The sequence below is a fragment of the Symphalangus syndactylus genome, chromosome 21, assembly GCF_028878055.3.
Source record: "Symphalangus syndactylus isolate Jambi chromosome 21, NHGRI_mSymSyn1-v2.1_pri, whole genome shotgun sequence".
In the NCBI taxonomy this organism is placed as follows: domain Eukaryota; kingdom Metazoa; phylum Chordata; class Mammalia; order Primates; family Hylobatidae; genus Symphalangus; species Symphalangus syndactylus.
The window spans coordinates 33,330,157-33,346,454 of NC_072443.2; the positions used below are offsets into that span (position 1 = coordinate 33,330,157).

The following is a 16,298-nucleotide window of genomic DNA, read 5'->3' on the forward strand; positions in this document are numbered from 1 at the left end:
GTGTGCAGTGGCGATCCTAGCTCACTGCAATTTCTGCCTCCCTGGTTCAAGCGATTCTTGTGCCTCAGTCTCCTGAGTAGCTGGGATTACAGGCGCACCCTACCACGCTTGGCTAATTTTTGTATTTTTAGTACAAACGGGATTTCGCCATGTTGGCCAGGCTGGCCTCGAACTCCTGGCCTCAAGTGATCTGCCTGCCTTGGCCTCCCAAAATACTGGGATTACAGGTTTGAGCCACTGTGTGTGGCCCAGGTTCATCCTTAGAATATGATTCTAGTTACAATCTGTTCACTACCCTAAATTCCCAAGCAGTAATAGTTAATATTAAGTGAACAGGTATGTGAGACAATAGAGCAGAGTGATAAAAAGTTTATACTCAAGATCCATATGCCAGTTCAAATCTCAGCTCTGCCACTTGGCAGCTGGGTAACTTTTCGACAGATCACTTATCCTCTCACCTGTTTCCTTACTTGTAAAATGGAATTAATAATCATATATATTTCAGCGGGTGGTTACAAAGGTTCAATGACATAGTCTTTTAGTAATCCTAATCTTAAATCTAAATCTAAATTTAAATCAATATAAATCTTAATCTTATCTTCATTTTTAAAAAGATGAGTTAACTGAGGTTTAGAGAAGTTAAATAGCTTCCCCACAGCTGTCCAGCTAGTAAACAGTTAGGGTTTGGTTCATCTTTACTACATAGTCTGTCCACTGTGCTGGCAGGAAAGACCCAGACAATAAAATAAGATGTCTTTACTAAGGCTTTTTTTTTTGGATGGAGTTTTGCTCCTGTTGGCCAGGCTGGACTGCAATGGCACGATCTTGGCTCACTGCAACCTCCACCTCCTGGGTTCAAGTGATTCTCCTGCCTCAGCCTCCCGAGTAGCTGGGACTACAGGTGCCCACCAGTACGCCTGACTAATTTTTTGTATTTAGTAGAGACGGGGTTTCGCCACGTTAGTCAGTCTGGTCTTGAACTCCCGACCTCAGGTGATCAGCCTGCCTCGATCTCCCAAAGTGCTGGGATTACAGGTATGTGCCACCACGCCCGGCCTAAAATCCTCTTTATAACATAAAAAAGCAAAGCTGGAACTGAGGACGCATAGCTGGTGGAAGTTAGGTGGTGGTCTTGAGGAAATGACTGTGGGGAGCAAATCTGAGGAGAGAGGAAGTTAATGGAGAAGTAACTAGAATGCCTGAAGTTTGGTGTTCATACAAGCTAAAGAAAAGAGGCAATTGTCAAGAAAGAAGAGGGTGATGAATGTTCCTCCCCTCTGGACTCAACTTACTTCTACTTCCAGAGCTTGTTCTTAGATGCACTGTCGGCTGGGCGCAGTGGCTCATGCCTGTAATCCCAGCACTTTGGGAGGCTGAGGCGGGTGGATCACCTGTGGTCAGGAATTCGAGACCAGCCTGGTTAACATGGTGAAACCTGGTTTCTACTAAAAATACAAAAAATTAGCCAGGCGTGATGGCGCGCACCTGTAATCCCAGGTACTCTGGAGGCTGAGGCAGGAGAATTGCTTGAACCCGGGAGGCGGAGGTTGCAGTGAGCCGAGATCTCGCCATTGCACTCCAGCCTGGGCAACAGGAGTGAAACTCCATCTCAAAAATAAATAAAATAAATAAATAAATGCACTGTCTTGGAAAACCTAAAGACCATATTCCCATTAGAAAATCAAAATTATTTCCAGACTCTCCTTGCCGAGTTACGACTTGGCCATTGCATGAGGAAACAAAGCAGGATGGATGGCCTTGTTTCCAAGCCCCATTTCCAGTCTTCATTTCCAAGGATTTATTGCCATCATTTTTCTTGCAAATGACTAAATTATTTAATTATGCTATCTAAGAATGGCAGAGCTATAAACCGTAATTATTCAACAATTTACCCCTTTAAGATTGTTACTGGGACAATATTTAGATAATCTTCAGGAGCTATTCTGGTATCTCTACTATTCCCATATTCTTTTTTTATTCTTTTTTTTTTTTTCTTTTTGAGATGGAGTCTCACTCTGTTGCCCTGGCTGGAGTGCAGTGGCGTGATCTCAGCTCACTGTAACCTCTGCCTCCCAGGTTCAAGCGATTCTCCTGCTTCAGCCTCGTGAGTAGCTGGGACTACAGGCACAGCCACCACACCTGGCTAATTTTTGTGTTTTTAGTGGAGACGGGGTTTCACCGTGTTGGCCAGGCTGGTTTCAAACTGCTGGCCTCAAGTGATCCACCCGCCTCGGCCTCCCAACGTGCTGGGATTACAGGCGGAAGCCACCGCGCCCGGCCTCTATTTCCATATTCTTCTCCCTTCATTCATCATAATCCTGAAGGAGGAAGTCTAGAAAGAAAAAAAAAAAAAATCGGAGGTAAGGTTTTGGGGGCGCGGGCTGCAGCTGTCGCTGGGTGCGTGGTGCGAGCGGCCTGAGCCCCGGGCTTACTTGCGCAGGGCTTGCTTCCCGCCTGTGCTTGGCGCTGCTCACAAACGCGCTCTCCTCTAGCACCGTCTGCTGGGCCCACCGCGAGGCGCCTGGGCTCCGTGTAGCGGAAAATGCCGTGTGTTTCTAGGGAGGTGAAAAAGGAGCCCTCCACCGAAAGGCAGAATCAGCCATTTAAAGTTTTGGCAACGAAAACTGTAAGTCATGAGGCATTAGATGGAGGTATATACAGTGCAATTCCAACAGAAAAAGTGGACGGAACATGTTGTTACGTTGCTACTTACAGAGATACCTTTCGGTTTGGTTAGATAGAAAACCTAACAAACAACCTGTTAAAAGATTTTAAAATTTTCTACATCCAAAAGAAAACTTCAAAGAATTTTCTTAGAATGTTGAGGGGTACTTCAAAGCTACTCCAGAGTGCTGGCTAGCAGCAAAGGAAACAGAAAAATTAAATAGGAATCTGGTCCATGATGAAACATGGACACATTCCTGGTTGGGCACCAGTAGAGAAAAATAACAAATAGCATTACTGGCATTCCTCTGTGGTTAATTATGAATTTGCAATTGATCTGATACTAAAGCATCATCCTGAGGATCCTAGGCTTTTGGAAATTAGTGCCATGCCATTATCGGATCTCTTGGAAGAAACATTGCAGCTTATAGGAACAATTATCAATGGAAACCCACATGGGTTAGGAAGGAAGAAGCATCCACAATATGTTATACTACATGGACCGTTTCAAATAAGAAACCTGCCTACATTGGGCCGAGTGTGGTGGCTCACGCCTGTAATCCCAGCACTTTGGGAGGCTGAGGTTGGAGGATCACCTGAGGTCAGGAGTTCAAGACCAGCCAGGCCAATGTGGTGAAACCCCTTTCTCTACTAAAAATACAAAAATTAGCTGAGCGTGGTGGCAGGCGCCTGTAATCCCATCTACTCAGGAGGCTGAGCCAGGGGAATCGCTTGAACCCAGGAGGCAGAGGCTGCAGAGAGCAGAGTCATACCACTGCACTGCAGCCTGGGTGACAGAGCGAGACACTGACTCAAAAAAAAAAAAAAAAAAAAAAAACCTGCCTATGTCGAAGCACAATGATCGATTGTCCTGATTTGAAAGCTGCAGAGTAGGTAAAGTGAAAGAAATAGTATGGGATTGCAGTGATGGCTGTTTAATTAAGGTCCATTACCATCGTCTATCGTCTTTGTTTACACTGGCCAATTGCAGATGTTTACATGAATTCAAAACCAGTAATTATCAATATGAAACTTAACAAACATGACTATGCTTTTGATACTGTTTAATAAATTTTTAAATCAGAAATTTAGTAGGCTTAAAGATATAATACTTGACATATAAAATGCAAGTGCAATTAAAATTAGTTTTATTTATTTATTTTTTGGAGACAGGGTCACCCATGCTGGAGTGTAGTGGTGTAATCACAGCTCACTGCAGCCTCGACTTCCCAGGCTTAAGTGATCCTCTCACCTCAGCCTCTTGAGTAGCTGGGACTATAGGATCATGCCACCATGCCTGGCTAATGTTTTTAATTTTTAAATTTTTTTGTAGAGACAGGGTCTCAGTGTGTCGCCTAGTCTGGTCTTGAACTCCTGGACTCAAGTGATCTTCCTGCTTTGGCCTCCCAAAGTGATGGGATTACAGGGGTGAGCCACCTCACCTGGCCAGAATTAGTTTTATTACTAAAAAAAAAAAAAGAGAAGACAATCTGCGAAACAGAAAAAAGAACATGTCTGTTAAAAACTACAAAAGATAGCTGGGTGTGGTGAATTGTTTGAGCTCAGGAGTTTAAGACAAGCCTGAGCAACATGGTGAAAACCTGTCTCTACCAAAAATACAAAAATTAGCTGGGCATGTTGGTGCGTTGCCTGTGGTTCCAGCTACTTGGGAGGCTGAGGCTGGAAAATGGCTTGAGCCTGGAAGGTGGAGGTTATAGTGAGCTGAGATCATGCCACTGCACTCCAGCCTGGGCAACACAGTGAGACCTCATCTCAAAAAAAATTACAAAAGACTGCGAGAAAGCAGAAACAGGTATTGGGAAGACTGTGCTATGTGTAGAACCCTCCTGTTCCAGTAATAAAGGAATGTGACGTTTGATAGATTGAGTATAGGGAACATATAATGGAAGCATTAAAGGGGTGCATCTTCCTTACTTTTTGCCTCCACTCTACACTTTTAGGTCAGACATTCCCCGAGAGGGGTATTATCAGGCCTAGAGTAGAGACAGATGAGAGGTGGTTGAAATTACTCTATTGTATAACATAATTAATATAAGCAGTGACTCTATGGGATCCTTTAAAGCTTTTGTTTTCTGGGTAAACATTTGTACCTGGGCCAGTGCTGGAATTAGTGACTGCTTCCCACTCTTTCTGCTTTTCTTCTCTTGATCACCAGTGGCAGGAGGGTGAGGCTAGGTAGGAAGGAAAGCTTGATGTAGACTCTGGATGTGCCCAGGGAGGGTTTGGGTTGTAGCTGGTCCTCTAATTCCACCTAGAGGTAAGAACTGGATGTGGTCAGGGAGAATCCTCTTGCCACTGCTCTCTTGTTACAAGCTGGCAGGCTCCAGTTTTACTAAGGAACACGAAAGAGTCCAGAATAGGGTACACACACACACACGATCATATTTTTTGGTTCATTTTTAAATTTTTTATTGTCATATACGCAATAAAGTGTACCAACCTTAAGTGCTCCATGAACTTTTACATATGAAAACACCTTTTAACCACAATTCGGTTAAAATTATCTGAATATATGCAGCAGCCCAGAAGGTAATACGAGGTATGTTTTCAGTAAATATTGTCATCCAAAGTAACTAATATTTATTTTTCTACCCAAATATAGATGGAGATTGGATTAACTTCTGGTGTGGACTATTATAAATAAAGTTACTTTAAATATTCGTGTGTGTGTGTGTGTGTGTGTATTTTTTTTTTTTTTTTTTTTTGAGGCAGAGTCTTGCACTGTCGCCCAGGCTGGAGTGCAGTGGCCCGATCTTGGCTCACGGCAATCTCCGCCTCCCAGGTTCAAGTGATTCTCCTGCCTCAGCCTCCCAAATAGCTGGGATTACAGGCACGAGCCACCACACCAAGCTAGTTTTTTTGTATTTTTAGTAGAGACAGAGTTTCACCATGTTGGCCAGGATGGTCTCAATCTCCTGACCTCGTGATCCGCCCACTTCAGCCTCTCAAAGTGCTGGGATTACAGGCATGAGCCACCAGGCCTGGCCCACAATATACATATTTTCCCCCTACTTGCTTTTTAAATTTTTCCATGTGTCATGAATATCATGTCATGGCATGCACTGAAAACAAAATTCAGATTCCTGGCATCTACAGAAAAACCTCCTGAACAAAAACCTTTAAGAGTAAAACTTAGAAATCCATATTTTTAAAAGGACCCCAGGGAATTTCGCTGTAAAACTAGATTCGAGGCACAGGCCCCGATTAACTCCTGGAGAGCAGAAACTAGAGTCACACATATTTTGGGTGAACGACTCCTGTGTACTTTTGACTTTGTTAAGTGAATTTTAATGGTTCTGGTTTCTCCTCCATATTGATTTTCTAGACCAGATTTTATGTTTGACCTCTCCGGAGAAAAGAGGAGGAAAATCTTGGTCAAAGATAACTTCATCGATGCCATTTTAAACACAAAATAACTCAGGGATCAATTGAGTGTCCCTAGAAAATGGGTTGAAACCTTTTTCTTTCCTGCTGTCTTTGTCAGATCATTTAGTTATAAGGTATTAATAACTGAAGCTGGATTGATCAAAACAGAGAGATTTAGTTTTTCACTGTGAAAGCTAAGTGTGTGTCGGGATAGGGACTGTTAAAAAATAAAACCCTCTTATCAGGAAGCTTAAAAAGCACATAGCAAAGAGAATTTCAGCGGCCCAGAAGAGTCTGGAAAGAAAGCACTGGCAAAGATTTACTTTGCAATTTATGGTACATATGAAATTTTTTTTTTTTTTTTTTTTTGAGACAGAGTCTTGCTCTGTTGCCCAGGCTGGAGTGCAGTGGCGTGATCTTGGCTCACTGCCACCTCTATCTCCCGGGTTCAAGCGATTCTCCTGCTTCAGCCTCCTGAGTAGCTGGGATTACAGGTGCTTGCCAACACACCTGGTTATTTTTATGTTTTTAGTAGAGATGGGGTTTCACCATATTGGCCACGCTGGTCTCAAACTCCTGACCTCAGGTGATCTGCCTGCCTTAGCCTGTCAAAGTGCTGGGATTATAGGTGTGAGCCGCTGCCCCGGCCAAATATGGGATTGTTGATGTAACTTTTTCTTGAGACTGAGTTTCGCTCTTGTTGCCTAGGCTTGAGTGCAATGGCATGATCTCAGCTTACCGCAACCTCCCCTTTAGTAGAGACGGGGTTTTGCTATGTTGTTCATGCTGGTCTCGAACTCCCGACCTCAGGTGGTCCATTCTCCTGGGCCTCCCAAAGTGCTGGGATTACAGGCATGAGCTACCTTGCCCGGCTTACATTACTTTCTTTGGACTGCCGTAAGAAATTACCACAAGCTCAGCAGCTTAAAATAACAGAAATTTATTGTCTCACAGTTTTGGAGGTTAGAAGTCTGAAGTCAAGATGTTGGCAGGGGTGGTTCCTCCTGGGGGCTTTGAAAAAGGATCTGTTCCATGCCTCTCTTCTAGCTTCTGGTGGTTGCAGGCAATTCTTAGAGTTCCTTGGCTTATAGATGCATCACTCCTATCTCTGCCATTGTCTTCACAAAGCATTCTCCCCATGCGTCTCTGTGTCTCTGTGTCTTTACAGGGTCTTCTTAAAAGGACACCAGTCACTGGCTTATGGACCACCCTACTCCAGCATGATGTCATCTTAACTAATTACATCTGCAAAAATCCTACTTCCAAACAAGGTTACATTCTGAGATTCATGATGGACATGAATTTTGGGGGGGACACTATTATTGTCATTATTATTTTAGAGGTGGGGTCTTACTATGTTGCCCAGTCTGGACTACAGTGGCACGATCATGGTGCACTGCAGCCTTGAACTCCTGGGCTCAAGCCATCCTCCTGTCTAAGCCTCCTGATAGGTGGGACTGCAGGCACATGCCACTGTGCCAGACTGGGTGGACACTATTGAACCCAATACATTACCTACTTTAGCAGACAATCCTACTATAGCTGAACTAGAGAAACTGGAGCTGACGTTTCTGTACATTCTCTTTTTGTTTTTTTTTGAGATGGAGTCTCACTCTGTTGCCCAGGCTGGAGTGCAGTGGCTTAATCTCGGCTCACTGCAACCTCTGCCTCCCAGGTTCAAGCGATTCTCCTGTCTCAGCTTCCCAAGTAGCTGGGATTACAGGTGCCCACCACCAAGCCCAGCTAATTTTTCGTGTTTTAGTAGAGATGGGGTTTCACCGTGTTGCCCAGACTGGTCTCGAACTCCAGAGCTCAGGCAATCCACCTGCCTCGGCCTTCCAAAGTGCTAGGATTACAGGCATGAGCCACCACGCCTGGCCCGTTTCTGTACATTCTTAGCAGAAGTTTTAAAAAGGGGAGAGAATATTGTTAGATCCTTTCCTTCTTCTTTTTCCATAAGTGAAGCATTTGGGCTTCCCTCTGTCTTTGTTACTTTGTTAAGGGAAGAGCAGAAATAGGTGCCTGAGAGACCGCAGCAGCCCTGGCACTGTCTCTCAGGCCTCCCCAAGCTCTGTGCTCATGGTTTCTAGTGGCCCTGCTTGGCTTCTCAGCCACCCCTTCCCTAGAATGCTAACCAATACAATTTCTTGGAGGGCTCCTTTAATTCTCCGTGTGGCCCCGGTACTGGAGAAAGATAACATGAATTTTTCTTCTTCCTTCAAGAGTTACGGTTAGTTCCTGTTTTGGCTTTTAATTTTTCTTTTTGGAGTTGTAATCTATATCTTTTCTTTTTTCTTTCCGCTGGTCCCCAAGGCAAATGTCAGAGCAAAAGTAGCTCCTCTTGGCAAGGATAGCTTCCAGAAGCTGCTTTTGTTGGCTCCTATATAAGCCGGTTACATAGGTACTTTGAGTTTTTGTTTTTCTCAGCATCATTTCTAGATGTCAGCTTGTTGCTATATTCCTACTGGGCTGTTGCTAATGGTATTCATACTATTCCACAGATCATCCAAGGACAAACTTCACCAACCTGTCTAACCTTATAGAGTGTCATACACCCTACTGCTTCAGCGAAACAATTCTTGGGAAATTTGGCACCTGTATGTATGAGAGAGAGAGAGAGTGTGTGTGTGTGTGTGTGTGTGTAAGAGAGAGAAGCAGGGGGCTTGTCTGAGTTTGGGCTGCTATAACAAAATGTCATAGACTGAGTGGTGTAAACAACAGACATTTATTTCTCACAGTTCTGGACGCTAAGAAGTCCAAGATCGAGGTGTTGGCAGATTTGGTTCCTGGTGAGAGCCCTTTTACTGACTTACAAACGGACACTTTCTCTCTATGTTCTCACATGGTTGAGAAGGAGAAAAAGGGGAAAATCTCTGTTGCTTCTTATAAGGGCATCTCTCCCATCATGAGGACCTACACTCCTTGCCCCATGTAAACCTGATTATATCTCCAAATCACCATCTCCAAATGGGATCACATTGGGGGTTAGGGCCTCAACACATGGATTTTGAGGGGACACAATTCAGTTCATAGCAGGGCTGTTTAATATTATGTGGTTGTCATCTCCTGGACTCAGAAAACTTGAAGGCAACAATAAATTTAATGTTGATAGGAAATTATTTCAGTCAGCTTTCCTTGTTTCCTTAAAAGAGACTTTTAGGAGATGTCTAATGTTCTCTTCCTCATATTTTTACTTTTGATGATTTTTAATGAATGGGGAAGAGTTACAGCGACCTTATCTTTTTTCCCCCCCGATCCATTGAGAGAGGGCATTTCAATTTTTAAGCCCAAGACAAACATTTATTTTGTTTTCCTCTCCTGCCCAGATGGTTAAAGATCATTAGCTTTAGGCCATTCAAACATTTTCAGTTGGGACTCATTTTTTTTTGGAGATAAGGTCTCTCTCTGTCATCCAGGCTAGTGCAGTGGTGCAGTCTTGGCTCCCTGCAACCTCTGCCTCTTGGGCTCAAGTGATTCTCGTGCCTCAGCCTCAGTCAAGTAGTGGGGACTACAGGTATGTGCCGCTACACCTGGCTAATTTTCCTAATTGTGGTAGAGTGGGATTTTGCCATATTGGCCAGACTGGTCTCAAACTCCTGGCCTCAAGTGGCCCACCCGCCTCAGTCTCCTAAAGTGTTAGGATTACAGGTGTTAGCCACCACACCCAGCCTAACACTCATCTTCTAAAAATTGTTGTTGTTGTTGTTTTGAGACAGGGTCTTGCTCTGTTGCCTAGGCTGGAGTGCAGTGGCACGATCACTGCTCACTGCAGCCTCAACCTCCCCAGGCTCAGGTGATCCTCCCACCTTAGCCTCTTGAGTAGCTGGACTGAAGGTGTGAGCCACTACACACAGGTAATTTTTTTTTTTTTTTTTGAGATGGAGTCTCACTCTGTCACCTAGGCTGGAGTGCAATGGCACCCTGTCGGCTCATTGCAACCTCTGTCTTCTGGATCCAAGCAATTCTCCTGCCTCAGCCTCCTGAGTAGTTGGGATTACAGGCAACCACCACCATTCCTGGCTAATTTTTATATTTTTAGTAGAGACGGGGTTTCACCATGTTGGCCAGGCTGGTCTCCAACTCCTGACCTCAGGTGATCTGCCTGCCTTGGCCTCCCAAAGTGCTGGGATTACAGGTGTGAACCAATTTTTATTTCTGGCCAATTTTTATTATTTTTATTTTTATTCTCTCTCTCTCTCTCTCTACATATATATATATATATATATATATATATATATATATATATATATTATTTTTTTTATTTTTTTTATTTTGAGATGGAGTCTCGCTCTGTCGCCCAACCTGGAGTGCAGTGGCGTTATCTCAGCTCACTGCAACCTCTGCCTTCTAGGTTCAAGCGATTCTCCTGCCTCAGCCTCCCGAGTAACTGGGATTACAGGCATGCACCACCATGCTCGGCTAATTTTGTATTTTTAGTAGAGACAGGGTTTCTCCATGTTGGTCAGGCTGATCTTGAACTCCCAACCTCAGGTGATCTGCCCGCCTCATCCTCCCAAAGTGCTGGGATTATAGGCATGAGCCACTGTGCCGGCTTTATTTTTTCTATTTTTTATAGCCATTGTGTTTTATTTTCTGGGAAGCGTTACTTATTTTACTATTAAGTCGTAGGTTTATTTATTTTTATTTTTATTATGCTTTAAGTTCTGGGATACATGTGCAGAATGTGCAGGTTTGTTACATAGGTGTACATGTGCCATGGTGGTTTGCAGCATCCATCAACCCATCATCTACATTAGATATTTCTCCTAATGCTATCAGTCCCGTTGCCCCCACCCCCTGACAGGCCCCAATGTGTGATGTTCCCCTCCCTGTGTCCATGTGTTCTCATTGTTCAGCTCTCACTTATGAGTAAGAACATGCGGTGTTTGGTTTTCTGTTCCTGTGTTAGTTTGCTCAGAATGATGGTTTCCAGCTTCATCCATGTCCCTGCAAAGGATATGAACTCATTCTTTTTTATGGCTGCATAGTATGGTGTATATGTGCCACATTTTCTTTATCTAGTCTATCATTGATGGACATTTGGGTTGGTTCCAAGTCTTTGCTGTTGTAAATAGTGCTGCAATAAACATACGTGTGCATGTGTCTTTATAGTAGAATGATTTGTAATCCTTTGGGTATATACTCAGTAATGGGATTGCTGGGTCAAATGGTATTTCTGGTTCTAGATCCTTGAGGGATCATCGCACTGTCTTCCGCAATAGTTTAACTAATTTACACCCCCACCAACAGTGTAAAAGCGTTGCTATTTCTCTACATCCTCTCCAGCATCTGTTGTTTCCTGACTTTTTAATGATCTCCATTCTAACTGGCGTGAGATGGTATCTCATTATGGTTTTAATTTGCATTTCTCTAATGACCAGTAATGATGAGCTTTTTTCTTTTTTTTTGAGACAAAGTCTCGCTCTGTCGCCCAGGCTGGAGTGCAGTGGCGTGATCTTGGCTCACTGCAAGCTCCGTCTCCCAGGTTCACACCATTCTCCTGCCTCAGCCTCCCGAGTAGCTGGGACTACAGGTGCCCGCCACCATGCCCAGCTAATTTTTTGTATTTTTAGTAGAGACGGGGTTTCACCATGTTAGCCAGGACGGTCTCGATCTTCTGACCTCGTGATCTGCCAGCTTCGGCCTCCCAAAGTGCTGGGATTACAAGCGTGAGCCACTGCGCCTGGTATGACCTTTTTTCCATACGTTTGTTGGCTGCATAAATGTCTTCTTTTGAGGAGTGTCTGTTTATATCCTTTGCCAACTTTTTGATTGGGTTGTTTGTTTTTTTCTTGTAAATTTGTTTAAGTTCCTTGTAGATTCTGGATATTAGCCCTTTGTCAGGTGGATAGATTGCAGAAATTTTCTCCCATTCTGTAGGTTGCCTCTTCATTCTGATGATAGTTTCTTTTGCTGTGCAGAAGTTCTTTAGTTTAGTTAGATCCCATATGTCAATTTTTGCTTTTGTTGCCATTGCTTCTGGTGTTTTACTCATGAAGTCTTTGCCCATGCCTATGTCTTCAATGGTATTGCCTAGGTTTTCTTCTAGGGGTTTTATGGTTTTAGGTCTTATGTTTAAATTTTTAATCCATCTTGAGTTAATTTTTGTGTAAAGTTTAAGGAAGGGGTCCAGTCTCAGTTTTCTGCATATGGCTAGCCAGTTTTCCCAACACCATTTATTAAATAGGGAGTCCTTTCTCCATTGCTTTTTTTGTCAGGTTTGTCAAAGATCAGATGGTTGTAGATGTGTGGTGTTATTTCTGAGGCCTCTGCTCTGTTCCATTGGTTTATATATCTGCTTTGGTACCAGTACCATGCTGTTTTGGTTACTGTAGCTTTGTAGTATAGTTTGAAGTTAGGTAGTGTGATGCCTCCAGCTTTGTTCTTTTTGCTTAGGATTGTCTTAGCTATGTGGGCTCTTTTTTAAAGTTCAAAGTAGTCTTTTCCAATTCTGTGAAGAAAGCCAATGGTAGCTTGATGGGAATAGCATTGAATCTATAAATTACTTTGGGCATTATGGCCATTTTCATGATATTGATTCTTCCTATCCATGAGCATGGAATGTTTTTCCATTTGTTTGTGTCCTCTCTTATTTCCTTGAGTAGTGGTTTGTAGTTCTCCTTGAAGAGGTCCTTCACATCCCTTGTAACTTGTATTACTAGGTATTTTATTCTCTTTGTAGCAATTGTAAATGGAAGTTCACTCATGATTTGGCTCTCTGTTTGTTTGTTATTGGTGTATAGGAATGCTTGTGATTTTTGCATGTTGATTTTGTATCCTGAGACTTTGCTGAAGTTGCTTATCAGCTTAAGGAGATTTTGGGCTGAGACAAGTTTTTGGGGTTTTATAAATATACAATCATGTCATCAGCAAACAGAGACAATTTGACTTTGTCTCTTTCTATTTGAATACCCTTTATTTTTTTCTCTTGCCTGATTGCCCTGGCCAGAACTTCCAACACTATGTTGAATAGGAGTGGTGAGAGAGGGCATCTTTGTTTTGTGTTGGTTTTCAAAGGGAATGAGTCCAGCTTTTGCCCATTCAGTATGATATTGGCTGTGGGTCTGTCATAAATAGCTCTTATTATTTTGAAATATGTTCCATCAATACCTAGTTTATTGAGTGTTTTTAGCATGAAGGGGTGTTGAATTTTATCAAAGGCCTTTTCTGCATCTATTGAGATAATCATGTGGTTTTTGTCATTGGTTCTGTTTATGTGATGGATTACGTTTATTGATTTGCATATGTTGAACCAGTCTTGCATCCCAGGGATGAAGCTGACTTGATCGTGGTGGATAAGCTTTTTGATGTGCTGCTGGATTTGGTTTGCCAGTATTTTATTGAGGATTTTGGCATTGATGTTTATCAGGGATATTGGCTTCAAGTTTTCTTTTTTTGTTGTGTTTCTGCCAGGCTTTGGTGTCAGGATGATGCTGGCCTCATAAAATGAGTTAGGGAGGATTCCCTCTTTTTCTATTGTTTGGAATAGTTTCAGAAGGAATGGTACCAGCTCCTCTTTGTACCTCTGGTAGAATTCGGCTGTGAATCTATCTAGTCCTGGACTTTTTTTGGTTGGTAGGCTATTAATTACTGCCTCAATTTCAGAACTTGTTATTTGTCTATTCAGGGATTTGACTTCTTCCTGGTTTAGTCTTGGGAGGATGTATGTGTTCAGGAATTTATCCATTTCTTCTAGATTTTCTAGTTTATTTGCATAGAGGTGTCTATAGTAGTCTCTGATGGTAGTTTGTATTTCTGTGGGATCAGTGGTGATATCCCCTTTATCATTTTTTATCGTCTGTATTTGATTCTTCTCTCTTTCCTTCTTTATAAGTTTGGCTAGCGGTTGACCTTTTTTGTTGATCTTTGCAAAAAACCAGCTCCTGGATTCATTGGTTTTTTTTTTTGAGATGGCGTCTCGCTCTGTCGCCCAGGCTGGAGTGCAGTGGCACAATCTCGGCTCACTGCAAGCTCTGCCTCCCGGGTTCACGCCATTCTCCTGCCTCAGCCTCCTGAGTAGCTGGGACTACAGGCACCCGCCACCACACCTGGCTAATTTTTTTGTATTTTTAGTAGAGACGGGGGTTTCACCGTGTTAGCCAGGATGGTCTTGATCTCCTGACCTTGTGATCCACCCGCCTTGGCCTCCCAAAGTGCTGGGATTACAGGTGTGAGCCACTGTACCCGGCCATGGATTCGTTGATTTTTTGAAGGGCTTTTCGTGTCTCTATCTCCTTCAGTTCTGCTCTGATTTTAGTTATTTCTTGTCTTCTGCTAGCCTTTGAATTTGTTTGCTCTTGCTTCTCTAGTTCTTTTAATTGTGGTGTTAGGGTGTTGATTTTAGATCTTTCCTGCTTTCTCCTGTGGGCTTTTAGTGCTATACATTTCCCTTTAAACATTGCTTTAGCTGTGTCCTAGAGATTCTGGTATGTTGTGTCTTTGTTCTCATTGGTTTCAAAGAACTTATTTATTTCTGCCTTAATTTTGTTATTTACCCAGTAGTCATTCAGGAGAAGGTTGTTCAGTTTCCATGTAGTTTTGTGGTTTTGAGTAAGTTTCTTTTTTTTTATAGTTTAGTATCTTTTAATAGCATACTTACAGGAACAGCACAGCAGACAGACAACATTAAAAACATGTACTTGCCTGGGTGCAGTGACTCAGGCCTGTAATCCCAGCACTCTGGGAGGCTGAGGTGGGTGGATCACGTCAGGAGATGGAGGCCATCCTGGCTAACATGGTGAAACCCCATCTATACTAAAAATACAAAAAATTAGCCAGCATGGTGGCATAAGACTTTATTTAGTCCCAGCTACTCGAGAGGCTGAGGCAGGAGAATCGCTTGAACCTGGGAGGTGGAGGTTACAGTGAGCCAAGATCTTGCCACTGGGCGACAGAGTAAGACTCCATCTCCAAAAACAAACAAACAAACAAACAAACATGTACTTGCATGTAGGACAACTCAGTTAGAAAAACAGTGAATGGATGGAATCTACTGTATGATAAAAATGCTACAAACACCATTTGGTTGCTGTCAATAAGAAATTTACTTGTTTTTTAAAAAAATGCTAATGCTGGCATTGTCTAGAAAAATTTAATGGGTTTATTTATAATTATTATAAAGTTGAACTGCTGAAACCTGTTCACTGAAACATTTTGATTTGCATTAATGCTTTACATCTCCACATTTATATTAAAAATTTACACACAAATGAAAATTGAAAAACGCCATTACCTGATTTCTATCCCCTATTTTTCCACTTGCAGTCATATACTTCAGTATCTTTTGACCCCATGGAAAAAAATATCTAACCTTCAGAACCACCAATAACAGGAAGAAGAGAATTTTTTTCTTTTTGAGAGTGAAATGTTTCCCATCATAGTGGATTCTTAAGCACGTTTTCCATGTATGCGGCGTGCTAGGTGGATGTCTTTTGGCATAATCATTACACGTTTGGCATGGATAGCACACAGGTTGCTGTCTTCAAAAAGGCCAACCAGATAGGCCTCACTTGCCTCCTGCAAAGCACCGATAGCTGCACTCTGGAAGCGTCTGTTTTCAAGTCCTGAGCAATTTCTTGCACCAGACACTGAAAGCGAAGTTTGCGAATCAGAAGTTCAGTGGACTTCTGATAACGTCTGATTTCACGGATTGCCACAGTACCAGGCCTGTAACGATGAGGTTTCTTCACCCCTCCAGTAGAGGGCGCACTCTTGTGAGCTGCTTTTGTAGCCAGTTGCTTCCTGGCTGCTTTACCGGTCCATTTGCAGGCAGTCCGCTTTATACCAGCCATGGTATAGAGACTTCCTTACTTACCTCCCTTACCTTTCAGCTAGAGCTCTGCGAGCCAGAGGCGGTGCTGGCGTTGGAGAGTGATGGCGGCATGGTCGCACCGCGGCGGCTGCGAACACCTTGAGTGAGTTTATTAATCCTCAGTTCTAATTTGATTGTACTGTCGTCTGAGAAACTTTGTTATGATTTCCATTCTTTTGCTTTTGCTGAGGAGTGTTTTACTTCCAATTATGTGGTCAGTTTTATTTATTTATTTATTTTTTGAGACGGAGTCTCGCTCTCTCCCCCCCGGGCTGGAGTGCAGTGCCGCCGTTTCGGCTCTTTGCAAGCTCCGCCTCCCCGGTTCACGCCATTCTCCTGCCTCAGCCTCCGAGTAGCTGGCATTACAGGCGCCTCCCACCATGCCCGGCTAATTTTTTGTATTTTTAGTAGAGATGGGGTTTCACCGTGTTAGCCA

At 43.0% G+C, this 16,298-nt stretch overlaps 1 protein-coding gene and 1 pseudogene across 1 annotated transcript in view; both read left to right on the top strand.

The window, feature by feature from the left end:
* The first annotated feature begins 2,542 nt into the window (after positions 1 to 2,542).
* Positions 2,543 to 3,732, top strand: LOC129471201 (RNA ligase 1-like; annotated as a pseudogene).
* Positions 3,733 to 15,746: 12,014 nt separating this feature from the next.
* LOC129471437 (protein GVQW1-like) overlaps positions 15,747 to 16,298 on the top strand; it is a 74,893-nt gene continuing 74,341 nt past the window's right edge. The window contains exon 1 of the mRNA XM_055259962.2: positions 15,747 to 15,965. Coding sequence (XP_055115937.2) covers positions 15,925 to 15,965 — 41 coding nt within the window. The 5' untranslated portion in view covers positions 15,747 to 15,924. The remainder of the gene's footprint in view (positions 15,966 to 16,298) is intronic.